We start from the raw sequence: 15,346 nt of genomic DNA on the forward strand, positions 1-15,346 counted from the left end.
GGGGGACCTGTCAACTGTGATATCTCCCTTTTAATTTTCTAGCAAATGCCTTTTTGGCATGTGTTATCTGCCCAGAAACGCCCGGTGCAGAGACATCATTTTGTACTCCAGCCACGACATTACTCTCGATGAGAACTGAAAAGTTATATAGATATTACACCAATATATAAACCATGTGTGTTAGAAAGACAAGTTCAGTTTTGAAATATTTGCCTTAGCTATGCTTTTCACTTTCAATCCRTGCCAAACATGTGCTTGAATGACTGATGGAGTCCTATGGTTCCCTGAATAAAGCACTTTATTGTGCACAGACTTGGAGCCTTCCAACAGTTGTATTACAGAAGCTTGAAGATTAAGATGATCCAACTGCTTAGGGGGTATGTTCCACCAGGAACTTTTTTTTTTATTTTTTTTGCCCCCCCTTCTCTATTTTTTGTCTTTCTCTGTGTCATTGGTTTGTTCAGCTGGTGGAGTGGTGACAGCAGAGAGGAGAACAGCGAGTCACCTTCAAATTCCAGTTTTGCCTCTSCTTCACATGGAAATGGTGAACACATGGCATATCCCAGGGAGTTTGTGAGATTTTGGGTGAGAGGGCTGTTCCCTAACACTGATTACTCCATCAGCAAAATTCGATTTAGGGAAGGAATAACTGTGCACGAGCCAGCGATGACAGGAGGTAGATCTGAGAATTATAAACCCCAAATATTCAAAGCCGTGTTTTTGATGTTCAGTTAATGGGGATCAGGAAATCTCAACCCCTGTTCCTCATCCTGGAGCTGATCAGTGGTGATGCTGCAGAGCTTCATCTTTACAGCCCCATCAAGCTGCAGACAGCATCTTTTTCCATCAGAAGCCAAAAGAACAGAAAATTAAATTCAGAAATGCGTGGAGTCATCATGCTGCTGCCTCTCCTCAGGCTCATCCAAGACCTTTGCTGACTTTTTCGTGTTTTGGAAGTTTTTGTACGTGAGCAGTAATTCTGCAGTGTGGAGGAAAAGAGGAGCTTTTCCTTCAAGCTCAAGAAGATCCATGGAATTAGTTGCTTTCCAAAGGGTTACTTGTGCTTAAATGCCTGAGGTCTTGGGTTTGGGAATTTGGGAGAAGAGGGAAAACAAGCAAAACTTTGTGTTTAGTTTTTCTTTTTCCTTTTTTTTATTACTTATTTTCCAAGCAGGCCATGAAAGGACTATTTTTTTCTGGGTTTTATATGAAGAGTCAATGTGCTGCTTAGATGAGCAAAGGTTAGCTGGGAAAATAATTCATGATTTTGAACTAATAAAAACTTTACTGAGAGAGATAAGAGTTTTACTTATGCACAGCCAAATCTTGCCCAGGCTTTTGTGCTTTTAAAGAAAGGAGGGCAGAGGCTGGCACTSTGCTGCCTTTTGTGAAGCTCTGCAAATGCTGTCAGTGGGATAATGGGAAGCATCTTATCAGTGATTTTTGTCCTTTCTTTTGAGAGGTGTCTCTGTCCTCAGCTGGTGGTTGATGGAAAATTTAAGCTGTTGCTTCTTTGACCCCCRTGCAAGTCACAGGATTTTCTTTGTTTAACTGGAAATCTTGTACTGGCTTATTTTGAAGCATTTTCACGTTTAGTGTCAGATATAATTTTAATTTTATTTTTAATTATAGTTCATTTATTAATTATWCATAATATAATTAATACTATTATATGTAATAAATTATTATAATTATTATCAATTTATATTAGGGAGGTTGTAGGCCAGGTTGGATGGGGTTTGGAGCAGCCTGGGASAGTGGGAGGTGTTTTCACCAKGGCAGGGGTGGGATGGGAYGGGATTTAAGGTCCTTCTGAWCCCAAACCATCCTGGGATTCTCTGATCTGTGTTTGTTATTTTGTGTGGGACCAGAGCATGTCTGTCCACCAAGGGAAGGGAGCTCAGCATCCAGCTGACTTTTCCATCAGTCTTTTATTGTCCTTCATTTATTGTCCATCATTTATTGTCCTTCCACTTCATCCCATTGCAGCCAGAGCTGCTCAGCACTGGGAGCGTTCACCTCTTTGTTTATCATGAGGACAAATAAATTGCCTTGTCTCAGTAAAAACTCATTAATTTTCAGTAAATGCAAATCTGGAGAGAGTCTGGGCTTTTTCAGGAGGGGAAAAAAAAATCTCGGCCGCCAAGTGAGGCTATCACATCGCATTGTTGGGGTTTATTTCAGCTTGGAGGAACTGAAACACAAAGCAAAAAAACGATGAAAACCATCCTTAACTTCTTTGCCAGCAAGTCCTTGTACGAGGCAGAGAAGTTGTACAAGTACACGGCAGATAAAAAATATTTAAGCCACACAAAAGTCCCTGACAGGTAACATCAACTCCCCACGCTATTTGTACAAAGTAGCTTTTATATTATTGGGGGTGAAAAAAGAATAAAGAGTGCTGCATCAGCTCGTGGATCAAAAGCCTTACCTTCAGTGCAGGCTGRAAATAGAAAGCAGACAGACACAACTGTGAGGTTTTTCATGTGAAAAAGTGGGAGACGAGCTGGACAGGATTCCAGTGAAATGGAAAATRAGGAGGTGAGTGAGGAGGTGCGTGTGACACAGAAGATAGCAAACCTGGGGCTAATAGAACTTTCTGRTGTTGCAGATGGCCTGATTTCCTCCTCCTCTCCTGACAGATTTCCATTCTCTGATTTCAATTATTACACTATTTATATTGCTGTAGTGCTGAGAGTCCCTGTAGGGAAGAGGCCTCGTTATTAATGTAACACAAACAACCCTAATGGTTCAGCTTCAAAGAAATCCTCCTGGAAATGGGGGAAGGAGCTGCAGAGTGGCACAGAGGAGGCACCAGCAGGGCTGAGTGCATCAGGAGCTGTGGCTCTGGGGGCTCAGGAGGWGTTTGGGGTGATGGGATCAAGATCCCATCTCGATGTGCTCTTCTTCCATACCCCAGGATGCTCCCTGTGAGAGCTGGGATGGTGCTGCTGGAATTGGGATCCCAAAGCCAACAGGAGAGAGCTGGGGATGTGTTTGGTTCAGGCTGGGTGAAGGATCCTCCCTGGGATCAATCCTGTGGTGACCCCAGCTCTCCAAAGGTGTCAGGAGCTGTCTCACCTCTGTACCCACCTGGCTTTGCCCCATTTTTTCAAATTTCCTGCACTATTCCTGCTTTATTTCTTTGGCCTGACTCTCTCCTTATATTTCTTGTGGGTTTTTCTCCTCCTGATTTCAGATCTTCCTCTCCCATGCCTSTGTCCCATTGCTCAGTGACCTTTGGGTCCCACTCTGATGGACAAGTGTGGGTTGCTCTCCATGGCTGAGATGCCTTATTTTCTACCCCATGTTCTTTGAAGCTTTGCAATCAGGCTGAAGCAACCTGTTTAAAGGATTTAACCTCTTCCTCATGCTTATTTTTTTATTTAAAGACTGGCATAGAGTTCATTTATCAGAGTTTATTTATCACCTGTATAAGTTTCTTTATTTTGTAGTCTTACAGAAATTTACCTAGTCCATAAATACAATGAAATTCAGTGAGAAAACCATTATTTGATGTACAAAAGACACTGGGCTGTGTTTGTATCTCACTGAGGGCAGCTGGGAGTTAAGCAAGTGCACGATGCCTGTGCCCAAATTCTCTCCAGAATGAGGCCCAAAATTGGGCTGCAGTGCTTCCTCTGCCTTCTGCAGGAAGCTGCGATTTTTATCACACCCAATAATTTAAATAAAACCATYCAGATAAGCAGCCAAGGATCTGGCTCAAGGAAAGCAACTCGACAGAAATTGATCTCGTGTTTTATAAACGCTGTGGCTTCAGAAGAGTTTGCAAAGCCTAGAGCTTGTCTGCTTTGTTTCCCCCCAAATAAATCRTCTTTTCCAATAAAGATATAACTGCTGCCTATAAACCTGTCTTGATGGCTGTCTCCAGACTATCAACACTTCTGCACAATGAGCGTTTTCAGCAGAGAAAGAAGCAGCACGTGTGGAAGATTAAATTTGCTCATTGTGGAATAACATTGTTATGCACCACGAGCATCACTTCGTTGGGATGGAACAGAAACAGGAGTGGCAGAATTGAACCACACTTCCAGTGGATTTTTTTCCCTTTTCCCATTGTGTTTTTATAGCTGCTGCACTTTCAGACTGGGCTGTCTGTTTAGGGAATAACACATCTGTGCACAAATGCTGAGCCCTCCCTTTTYCCCTCTGTTTTGGGTGATGCTGTGAAGTTCATCCTTTGCAGAATTGACAGGAAAGGCAGGAGGAGGAGGATCAGAGAGTCTTGGATTCTTCCTGATGTCACCAGGGCAGCTCTGTGGTGTCAGGCCATGTGGAAACCACACAGAAAAAACATCCAAGGGAGGATGAAGATCCTCCACGAGGTTCTGCAAACTCAGAATGCAAATCCTACAAAATAACAGAAGGGCCTGAGTCATTTAATTTGGGTGGTTGAGATTGCTCCAGTGAGCCCYGAGAAAGGAGAGCAGGGCTGGAGCCAAACTTGTCTCATTTTGCTGAGATATGATTCATAAATTCCTGCTCTGAGCAGGGAGCTTCCTGCCTGATAACGAGAATAAAGGGGCTGAGGGTCTGTCTGGACCCTCCCAGGCTGATAAATGGTGTCTCATGAGCTTCCCCAGGGGGAACCAAGTGGTGGATCAGCTTTGGATCATCTCTCAGGACTGACCCTGTGTCACCTGGGCTGCATTAGAGGGTGTAAGAGCTCTGCATGACAAACAACTTTCCTCTCTCCAATTTATTTCACCTTTTCATCTTTATTTTTCAGTGTGTTTTAGGTGAAGTGTTGTGATTTTCAAAGCATTTTGGAAAATACCAGACTTTTCTTCTGCTCACTTTGCTTTAACCATACTGACAGCACAGGTGTTTTTAAACCAGTTCTAACAGAGACTAAATGGGGGTCATTCTGCTCAGAATACAACTCTTGGTCCTCAGAGAGCATCAGCTGAGCACAGAGAGTGTGGCAAAACCCCACCTGGATGCCGTCCCTGTCTTCCCTTTGATTTATTCTCAATTGTTTTATAATATTGGGTTTAGGGCCCTGCCTTGAGGATGCCATTGGGGTATTGAGGGAGAGGAAAACCCTTGATAAACACTGCATGCAAACAGCTTTTGGACCTGCTGCTGTGAATTGAAGTCCTGTGCCTGTGTGGGAGCAGAGTGTTATTTCAATGAGAGTTTATTTTCTTTTCCAGAACTTTTTTTTCCCCATTAATGAGAATGTGAATCCTTAATGATGACATCCTGGTATCTCTGCTCCTTATGTGCATTCTCTGTCTCTAATCAACCTCCAGCTTTTCCCCCTGAACCCTGAGAGAAATCAGAGATTTCYCTCAAACCTGTGCAGGTTTTGTCGCTGACATTACGAGCCCACGGTGGTTTCGTGTTTAATTCTCTTCCTGAATGATTTCCTTTCCAAATGTGCTGCCAATTCCCTTAAATAACAAGGTTCACCTGCTYAGATGCTCCTCCCAGCTAACCCAAAGTGTTTTTCCCTGTCCTTAGGTGAGGATGTGGGCAGCAGAGCAGATTCCTCGAGGCTGCAGATGTCAAAGCACCAGGCCAAAGATTATGAGATAACAATTCCCTTCCTTCTGAAYGGAGAGCAGTGGAGACCAGCAAATGGCATTTATTCAAAGGTTAGTCTTCGTTTTGCCTGTTTTATTATTGCCTAATATTTATTCACAGTTTAGTCTTCATTTTGCCTATTTTATTATGGCCTGTTATTTATTCAAAGGTTAATCTTTGGGGTTTTTTGCCTATTTTGCCTATTATTTTGTTCAGAGGTGTGTAACCCTTTAAAGRCTGTAGGGGGAATTCAATGCAGTTCCATCACACAGACTTTGAGAGGTTTTTTTGTGTTATTGTTGCCAGTTATCTAAAATTATTGCTTATTGAATTTAAGAAACGGATAAGGTTTTTGGTTGGAATGAATGCCTTTTCATGCAGAGGTGCATTATTTCTGATGGCAGAAATGAAAGTTTAAAGTGAAATAATAATAATAACAATAACAACAATAATAATAAAAGAATAAATAATCTCATTGCTTGAAATCCCATCATGCAACAGCAAAACAGCCCCAAAACTGAGGCAGGGCAAGCACACCAAACAGGTTTGTTTGAACAAATACAATCTGACAGGGGAACTTTAAGGACTGGTGTAAATGTTACTGTGCTGGCTGCAACCTGAGGTATTATCTGGACTTATTTATCCCRTGGGAGACCCCAAATTCCATCCCCTGTGCTGGCTGGGAGTGAGGGATGCCTCTCTCTCCACACTCTGCTTTCCTTTTGGGGAAGAATCTGCCCCTGGTTCTGAGCAGAGATTTTCTCCATCTCGACAGGCCCTGATAAGCTTCCCCTCTTTTTTCCCCTTGAACATTGTGGATGATACAGGAAGCTGTTTTTAGGGAAAAAAGGCTGTTTTCTGTCTCTTTCTTGAAGTATGAAAGCAGTTTGTTGTTTATTATCACCAAATATGTAATAGGAATCTCCTACCCAACATCTCAACTCAGGTCTGGTTTGATTCCAGCTCACTTTTTGTGTTGTTCTTTGAATTATCCGAATGAGGAGGGGAAAAAAGGAAAGCTTTTAAATTAAAAAAAGCCCAGAGAGCCAATTAGAAACAGCTTTCCTTCCTGATTGGGAAAGTGTTCCATGGAAAAATCCTGCTTGAGTGCTGCCACTGCTTGCAGGACACACTTTGGATCACRCTGCTGATTGACACCAGTAGGTGTCAAAAGATATTTCAAAACAAGGGCTCTGACTTTCCAAAAAGCTTGTCTGGATTAAAATTTTTATTTCTTTTCCTCTGTCCCTTCCTAAATAGGGAAGAAGGGTCCAGTCCCAGTTCTGAGTGTCTGTGGTGATGAAAGGGATATGGGAGTGGGTGCAGAATGGCTTATCTCGGGGAGATAACGCAGATGGATCTATGTGCAACTCTATTTTTAGATCATTTAATTAGAAACAGGCATTCTCCACAGAGAGAGAGGCCTTTTAGCTGCTCACTGCAACTCTCTGAGAGAGTTACAACGGAGTATCTTTCTGTGAGTAATGATAATGTGATTTATATCGTTAATTTGTTTCCCAGAATTACTCTCAGTTTAAGATGAACACTAGAAAAGATTTGTGGCTTGGTAGAAAGATCCACGTGCTGTATCAGCAMTTTTTTTTTTCCTCTTTGAATACTTCTTTTCCATGGAAACTTATAAATTAAACACACAAAAGTGCACATCAGGCTGTGGGAAGAACAACAGCTTTGCTGGTGGAGGAGAGGAGTAATGAATAGCTTGTCACATAAATATTGATCAAAAGCACCCAAGTTAAATACTGCTGTATTTGATGGCTAAATAGGATCTATTGTTCTTCAACTCGTTTCCAAGTGTTCCTCTGTTTTATTTTAATTGTGTGTGAAGTTTAAAGAAGTACGTACTAACGGGGGAATGGTATTGCAATGGTGAAATAAATAATGGGGTGGCCATAAAAACGCCAAAGTATTAAAGTTATTTGTGTAYAGATAATTGCCTGGCAATGACGGCCCCATTCCCCAACCATTTAACTGTAAATACTCCTGCTCAACAATTAGTCCCTGGGAAAGCACACTCATCATTTAGTGCAGCTCTCTCTCCCATCTTGCAGATAAAGCTGTCCTTTTATTTACCCCGGCGGTATCTGTTGGAATCTCTCGCTTGGAATCTGTCAGGAATGATTATTAAGCTAATGACTTTCTGGTTGAGGGCTGACTGTGTACACTGTGCAGAGCAGGAGCAAAAAAATCAGAGCTAATTCACACTGTCTAATGGCACAAACTCACAGAACTGCTCAGTAAATTCCACTTACTGAGGAAAAAAAATAGAAAATTTGCTTAGCTCTAAGCAGGTTTTACTTTAATACACTCGGAATGTGCATTTTCAAGGACATCTCTTATGATTTAGGTGCTTCCTGAGAAAGTTCAAATTAATGAGAGGCAAGAACCAGTTTTAAATTCAGACATGTCATTAAATGATATTGAAAGAATTTGGGGTTCCCTGAGTGTAAACTGAGTGGTTTTTTCTGGAGAGGAAGTTATCTATTTTGTCTTCACCTTCCCCAACTCAGTCAAAGCTCTGCAGGACCAAGGCCAGGATTTCATGGTACCAAGAAATTTATTTCAGAAATGCTGCTGCTTTTCTCTTATTTAAAAGTTGCCTGTGCTGATGCCAACACTTTTTATGGAATCATGGAATATTTTGAGCTGGAAAATACCCCCAGGGTCATCGAGTCCACCCTTTGGGTGCCACCAAATCAATTAAACCACAGCACTAAATGGCATCTTTGGTCATTTCTTTAAGAGATCCAGGGATGGTGACTCCAGCACTGCCCTGGGGATGCCTGACCCAAAGCTTAACCACTCTTTCAGGGAAAATAAATTCCCAATATCCAACCTGAGCACAGCTTGGGGCCTTTTCACCTTGTCCTGTCAGCATCCTGTATAGGGAAGAACATTTAAGAAATAAAATATAGATATTTAAGGGATGCTACTATGGAACTACCTGAATATTTTTACAACTGTGTGATGCTGTTTGTTTAGTCAGGGGTTCTTAATATTTCTCTTGGCATATTTTTTTCTTTTAAAATTGAGAAAGTATATCCTTTTCAGTGGGAATATTTTAATGGTACCTATTTAAATTTAACTGTTATAATATTCAGTTACTACCCCTGAACAGGCTGCTAGAATTAGTAGCTGCTATTTTGAGTGTCCAGTTGTTGCTGCTCAGGAGGACCAAACGCTTCATTTGTGGGCGTGGGGTGGTGGGATCGGGACCCCAAAGGGTTGTGCAGTGTTTCAAACAATAGCTGCCCACGTTCCCTGCAGATGTGATTTCCTCCTTCCCTCACATTTTGTGTGCACTGCAGCATGTGTTGATAGCTCATTATACACTCGAGCTCCAGTTGTCCTTCCACTTCTCTTTTTTCATTTGCTCAGCACTTTGCGTTCTGTTGGTTTCCACCCCCCACCTCAGCGCTTGCTTTACACACGCCAGGGTTGGGCTCTATTTTTCTTCAATTTTCCTAAGCTTTGAAGGAAATAGTTTCATTTTATATCATTTAAGTGCAGCAAAAAGCCTCTTTCCACCCCCCCTCCATATTTCCAGCCGAATATTTTTCTCCCAAACTTGGCTGGAGGCTCGCAAATCAAGCCAAGTTCGATACGAGTTTGGGTAAGTGATGTTTTAGCACACAGAACACTTTTTAGGGAAGATTTTCACAAGACCATCTGTTTGGCTGCTGCCTTTCTCCTCACACCCTGTCAGGGACACCCAGGGCTTGGTGTGTGCCAGATTCCTACAGAACAGGAGCTCGGGGTCAGGTAATATCAGCGGTGTTGTTCCGGAGCTCAGAGCTCATCCTGCCTGGTGGAGAGACCAGAGCAATGAATGGAAAATGGAAATGTTTCAGCTGGGCATCGAGGGGTTTTTGGCTTCATTTCTGTGCTTCAAAGGTCATCACAGTGGGCATGGCAAAGCTGGAGTGCTGGAGGTGGCATTTGTGCTCCCACAGTGTCACAGCCATTAGTGGGGCTGGCGTTGTACCCAGAGCTACATCCAGACTGGGAAATACCTGGGAAATTCCTTGGAAATTCCTGGGAAATGGAAAGGGTTTTGTGAGGATTTGGTGTGATCAGTTCTGCAGGTAAACACAGAGAGTGTTTACCACTCAGGTGTGGGGTGTTCTCCAGTCTTGGCTGTGATACCATTCCTTGGTGCCTGCAAGGACTCACAGATGATCAGGACCAAGTGCTCTGAAAGATTTAATCCTCTGAATTTTCTAAAAGCCCATGAGCAAGTCAGGTGTAGCATTCTTTACTGCGGGATATTTTACATATTTTGATGCTTATGGATCTTCTTTTGGAATTCTTATCTCTGGATCTGTCCAAGTGCAACATTAAATAATATGAAATTAATATTTTATACATAATTATATTTTTATAATATAAAATGGTATATTATTATGTTATAATTATTATATAACATATCATATCTAATATATATATAAACATATATAACTATGTATTTTATAATATAGAATTATATATTCTTATTGTGTTATATAGTGTATGTAATATATATTAATTTTAAATTAATATTAGTGCTCCAGTCAGGATATAGCTGCCATTCATAGAGGTAAATTGGAATGCAGCTGGACCTGGGCAGGTATTTGAGGAGCTGGAGCTGAGTGTGGCTCCTGAAAAACCAACTGAGAAGCTGGAAAGTGCTGAAATGCTTGAACTGGCTTTGGGTTTGCGAGCTGCCAGCCCAGGTTGCTTTCAAACTATGCAGTGAATTTGAAGTTTGATGTTAAATTTAGGGAATTTGTAAATCAATGAGTGAAGTTTGCGGTGTGATTTCCTTAAAACAATTAACAGTGATAAAGGATTCACACAATGAATCTGTCAGTGTGTCAGACCCTTAATCCTCTTGGACTGCTGTGAGCTTCATGTGACCCTTAAAATGCTGTCACTGACCTCAATATACAAAAATAGGTCAGAAAATCCACCTCTCCCCTGCCCTGCAGAGAGTGAGACCTTCTGCTCTGTGCCTCCCCAACCCCAAAAGATTGGGATTCTGTTGGGGTGAGGGACAAGCAGAGGGAAAGAAAGGTGCTCACAGTGGGCAGAGAGGATGGCAAGACCTGCAGGGTATTCCCAGCTATGACTGCAACACCAGGACCTTGTAAATCCAAATAAATCAGGAATTCTTCTCCCCTTGAGGGAGGGGGCAGTGGATTCAGGGAACTGCAGCGCTGCTTTGCCAAGGCCAAGTTTTCAAGGCCAAACTCTGAGCTCTTGTGAGTCCTCTTCCTTCCTTTGCCTGGGCTGGAATAAATCAGGGTTGCAAATTGAAATCCTAAAGAAGGGTTTTAAAGAAAAGGGAAGAAAGAAAGATGAGAAGGCAGAGCTCCTTTTCTTGTAGCAACACTCTTTTTTTTTTTTCTTTCTTGGTGTTATGTTATGCTTTGAATATAAACTCCAGCAGTGAAATGTGAAGATAAAGATGAAAGCCAGCTATAAAATATATATTTAGACCATATTTCTTCTGGTTTTTAAGTGTACACTTGTCACAGCTGGGAAGGTTGTGCATGTGAAGTGGCAGAGGATTTCCATTTCTCTCTGCTTGGCATGCACTGCATCTCCTGAAGGAGCAGCTTTTGCATTCCTGCCTGCCCCATTCCCAAGCATTGTGCTCAGGAGCAAACATCAGAATCCTGATTATTTGTGTGGAATTCTGGGTGCTGATTGTGTGAATCTCAGTGTGAAATTCTATGCTGTCTCTGGAAGTATCATCAGCTCTGACAGCTGTTGGTTATCTTTATGATTCTCCAGATTTATCACGGATATTGGCTGTTACACTTGATGCTTTTCACCCTTTTTGCATTTTTTTTTCATGCCTTCACTGGAAGACTCTAATTCAACACCTGCTGAAATAGGGATTTTTTGCCATTGGGACAAAATAGCATTGGCAGGAACAGGAAATAACTTCAAATTTGTTAAAAAACTGCTGTAATAACGCTGRAGGTTCAACAACACATTGGGAGCTGCCAAGCAGGGATGGGCCTTTCTTGCTTGAGCCTAATTTTGTTCTTGCAGCACTGAAAACTGGCAGAAGGGCCAAAGTCAGTCAGAGCCCCGTGTTTTATCCAGAGTTTTGGTCTCAGTTTCATTAGGAACTCACTGGGGCATCAGTAGAGAGGCTGGATCAGCATTCTGGCAGAATCCTGGSAAGGTTTGGGTTGGAAGGGACCTTAAAGCCCATCCAGTCCCTTTTCCATGGGCAGGGACACCTTGCACCATTCCAGGGTGCTCCAAGCCCAAATTCCAGCCTGGCCTTGGACACTTCCAGGGATCTTCACTTCTCTRCCCACCCTCCCAGGGCAGATCTCTGTGCTGGTTCCCATTTCCCCTCTCTGGTGTGACTCTCTCAGGGTTTGATGTGCAGCTGAGCATCTCCCCATGTCAGAGAATTAATTTAGAGCTCAGTGCTTTCCAGAGCAAACCCATTCAAGTTTATTTCATAACTGGCATAGCCTTCGTGCAAGTGATAATTGTTTATATTCCCTTCCACCGAGCCTCCTGCTGCTCTTTTTCATTTGAAATAATTACCCAAGTTTAGACTTCCAGACAATTGCATTAAGGGGAATCACACAGCGCTGCTTCAGCAAGGCTTTGAAGGCTGAGAGGACAGCTTTCAGGGCTCTTTGACATGGTTGTTTTACATATCTTGAGAGAGAGAGAGAGGCATAAGCAGGATTTATAGCGCTCTCCATATTTTTTATGACTCATGAGCATGGGCTATAAGAGGCAGAGCTGTGTCATCAGCTGGGAATGCATCTTGGCATGGGCAGAGGAACAGCTCTAATCCTCCACAACCTTCCCTGGGAGATCCTCTCCTTGAGCCTTTAATTAATAACCTGGAAGTCATTAATTTAATAGCCTGGTAAACAATCTGATATTTCTTTTGCTTTTTCCTGTACCCWGCCTTGTAGGGCCACTCCGAGGAGCAATTAGTGCGAATATGCTCTGTTATTTAGTAACTCGTTTGTTTTATTAATTTGGAACTGGTGTAAGTTTTGCATGGGCATAATCATGGAGGGGAGCCTGGCACCTCCTCTGGCATCTGGGGAACTTCTGTGTGTGGGTGAGCAAAAACTTCTGTGTGTGGGTGAGCAAAAGCAGCTCAAAGCCACCCCTCTCACCCCATACAAAAGGGGGAAAACACCTTCCCTTCCTCCCACCCAACCGTGTTTAACCAACTGATCATTTAATTAATAACGTTTTTAGGAGCTCACACAACGGCTCAAAGCCACCCCTCTCAACTCATCTAAGAGGAGGAGAACACCTTCCCTTCCTTCCACCCAACCTCATTTAACCAGTTGATCCATCTGATAATTTAATTCATGACTTTTTTTAGAAATGTTGGTGGGTCCTGGTTCCAGGCACTTTTAGGAGCTCACACAGCAACTCAAAGTCACTCTTCTCACCCCATGCAAGAGGAAGAAAATGCTTTTCCTTTCTCCCACCCAACCTCATTTAACCAACTGATCCATCTGATAATTTAATTCATGACATTTTTTAGAAATGTTGGTGGGTCCTGGTTCCAGGCTCTTGCAGGAGCTCACACAGCAGCTCTGGTGCTGAGAAATTCCTGGAGCTGGGACCACCCATAGGAACTCTGTGCTGGTGACTGAGTGGGGAGAATTCTCTCCTTGTGCCCTGGTTGCAGTGAGATGCTTTAGGATTCAGTTCCTGCCTGAGTCATTTGGGCATTTTGGGAAGTGTTGAGCAACTGGGATTCATCCCAGAAAACAGAACGTTTCAGTTTTTAGGACTTTTGTGTGAGGGTTTCTCTCAGGTATTCCTGGATGTGATGGGTGTTTGAACAAACAGAAAATGGAGAGCTTTCTGTGAGGAGAACCCACAGACACCTCCTGCTCTACTGGGGCTCTGCACCCTTTCCACAGGGTGGAATTGCTGTTCCTGAGCTCAGCTGCTGCAGGAATTCTGGCATATTTGGCCAGGAGAGATCCCGATAGAGCAGCAGGGAGCTCTGCCTTGGTACCCCCCAGCTCCTGCCAGCCCCATGTCCAGGGGCTCTGCARAGCTTTGGTTGTGACCCACAACTATGAGGTAGTGTCTCACATCTGAGACACTCCAGCAATCCTCCAGGAGATCATGGGGGCTGAAGCAATTCACTTTTTTAAACTTTTTACGCTGAAATTTAAAAAAAAAAAACCAAAAAAAAACCCTCACGAACAAACAGATCACGCTCGCTGCAATAAAATGGGGGGAAAAAATATTTTGATCTTAATGCTGCAGCTCATTCTATCGACCCTTTAATGTGGCATTAAAATCTAAACCCAAGTTCCTGCCTTGTGCTGGGTTTGTGAAGTGCTTGTACCGAGGCATTTTCATATTGAATTAATTTAGCTTGTGCTTGGCTATTTCACGTCTCTTGCAGCAGATCTTGCGAGTGTAAGGTATGAATTTCAGTGCTGGATTAAAAGAATGCTTTRCTTTCCAGCTCTGAACATGTGATCAGTTTTGGGGTTTTTTTTACAGGCAGAAGGAGAATCTCCCTTGTTCCTAATTCCTATTGTGAGTCCCTGAGTCAGAGTGAACTCCAGGCTCGAGCAGGCTCTGTCCCCCTAAATGTCCTTGGTACCMAAAGTGTGCAGCTCCTGCAAAAGTCCTTTGGGTTGGACTTGTAACAGCAGAAAAACTTGGGRTTTTTCCAAGGACTGAGTCCTCTGAGCAGGGGAAACCATGAGCTGCTGACATATTTTGTGATGAAGYTCCTTATTTCAGAAATTGAGTTGTTCTCAGTGTGTATTTTAGGGGTGAAGAAGTGAATTTAGCCGGTCAATCCACTGAGTCCTACAGCTAACAAGCCTGATGTCTTTGTTGTTGGATTATAATTCTATTTCAATATGATTTACTGGAGCCCCAGTTGATTTGTCTCTTCTATAGGAATATTTCTCATTTTTCAGCACCGTAATGAGAAGTCAGAGAGGTTATACGCAGTTTAAAGCCTGATAAAAAAATAATTAGGATTGATAATAAAGCTTTTTTAAATGCAGCAGGGATATCTTGACAATAAAASGCTTTCAGGGTGTTGCTATTTTTCTAGAAATCAAATGACTGCCAAAAAAACTCTGCCAGCTGCTTTCAAAAAAGCCTGTGCAGATGAGGTAAAAATTATCATTTTGATATTGCAGCAGCAACTTTGTGCTCAGTTTCTGTCTGGTGGAAATTGTGTGTCCCTCTGGTGGGCTGGGCTGCCTTCCCTCAAGGACACGGTTCTGATGTGAAATGGAGCCTTTTTGGGGCTGAATGCTGTGATTTGAGCCTGGCAGACATGGGGGAGCTTGGGGAGGCTGGGATGGGCTGTCACACCAGTTCTGTCCCTCCTGTGTCACACCAGGGTCCTGTCCCTCCTGTCCCACACCAGCTTTGTCAGGCTCTGTTCCATCCCCAGCTCAGTCCCTGCCCTTCCATCCTTTCCCATGTTCCAGGATGTGACTCTGCTGTTTCCTCTAAAGCCAGAGTCACGCTCAGGAAATGAAATTCTCCTCATCCTGCCCTCATTCCTCTGCACTTGCCATGGCTCCTGCTTTAGGATCAGCTTTATTTTGCTCCTCCTGCGTGACCTTGTTCCCCCTCTCCTCCTGCAGGGTGGTTCCTTGCAGGGTTCATCTCCTTGTTTGTTCCTTCTCTCTCTGCTGACCACATCCTTTGAGGAGCATTCCCTGCACAAAAATGGTTCTTTTTGGGGTGAAGCTGCCAAGCCCTTCCCAGCCAGTCATCACTGTCTGGAGGGATTCCTGAATCA

General features: G+C 43.0%; 1 protein-coding gene across 1 annotated transcript in view; it reads left to right on the forward strand.

The window, feature by feature from the left end:
• Window positions 1–15,346, forward strand: part of ADAM12 (ADAM metallopeptidase domain 12) — a 159,803-nt gene that overhangs the window by 7,188 nt on the left and 137,269 nt on the right. The window contains exon 2 of the mRNA XM_057378427.1: window positions 5,488–5,621. Within this exon, the coding sequence (XP_057234410.1) occupies window positions 5,488–5,621 (134 nt within the window). The remainder of the gene's footprint in view (window positions 1–5,487; window positions 5,622–15,346) is intronic.

Source organism: Malurus melanocephalus, unplaced genomic scaffold (genome assembly GCF_030028575.1).
Source record: "Malurus melanocephalus ecotype Western Australia unplaced genomic scaffold, MMel_1.1 scaffold_358, whole genome shotgun sequence".
NCBI lineage: Eukaryota > Metazoa > Chordata > Aves > Passeriformes > Maluridae > Malurus > Malurus melanocephalus.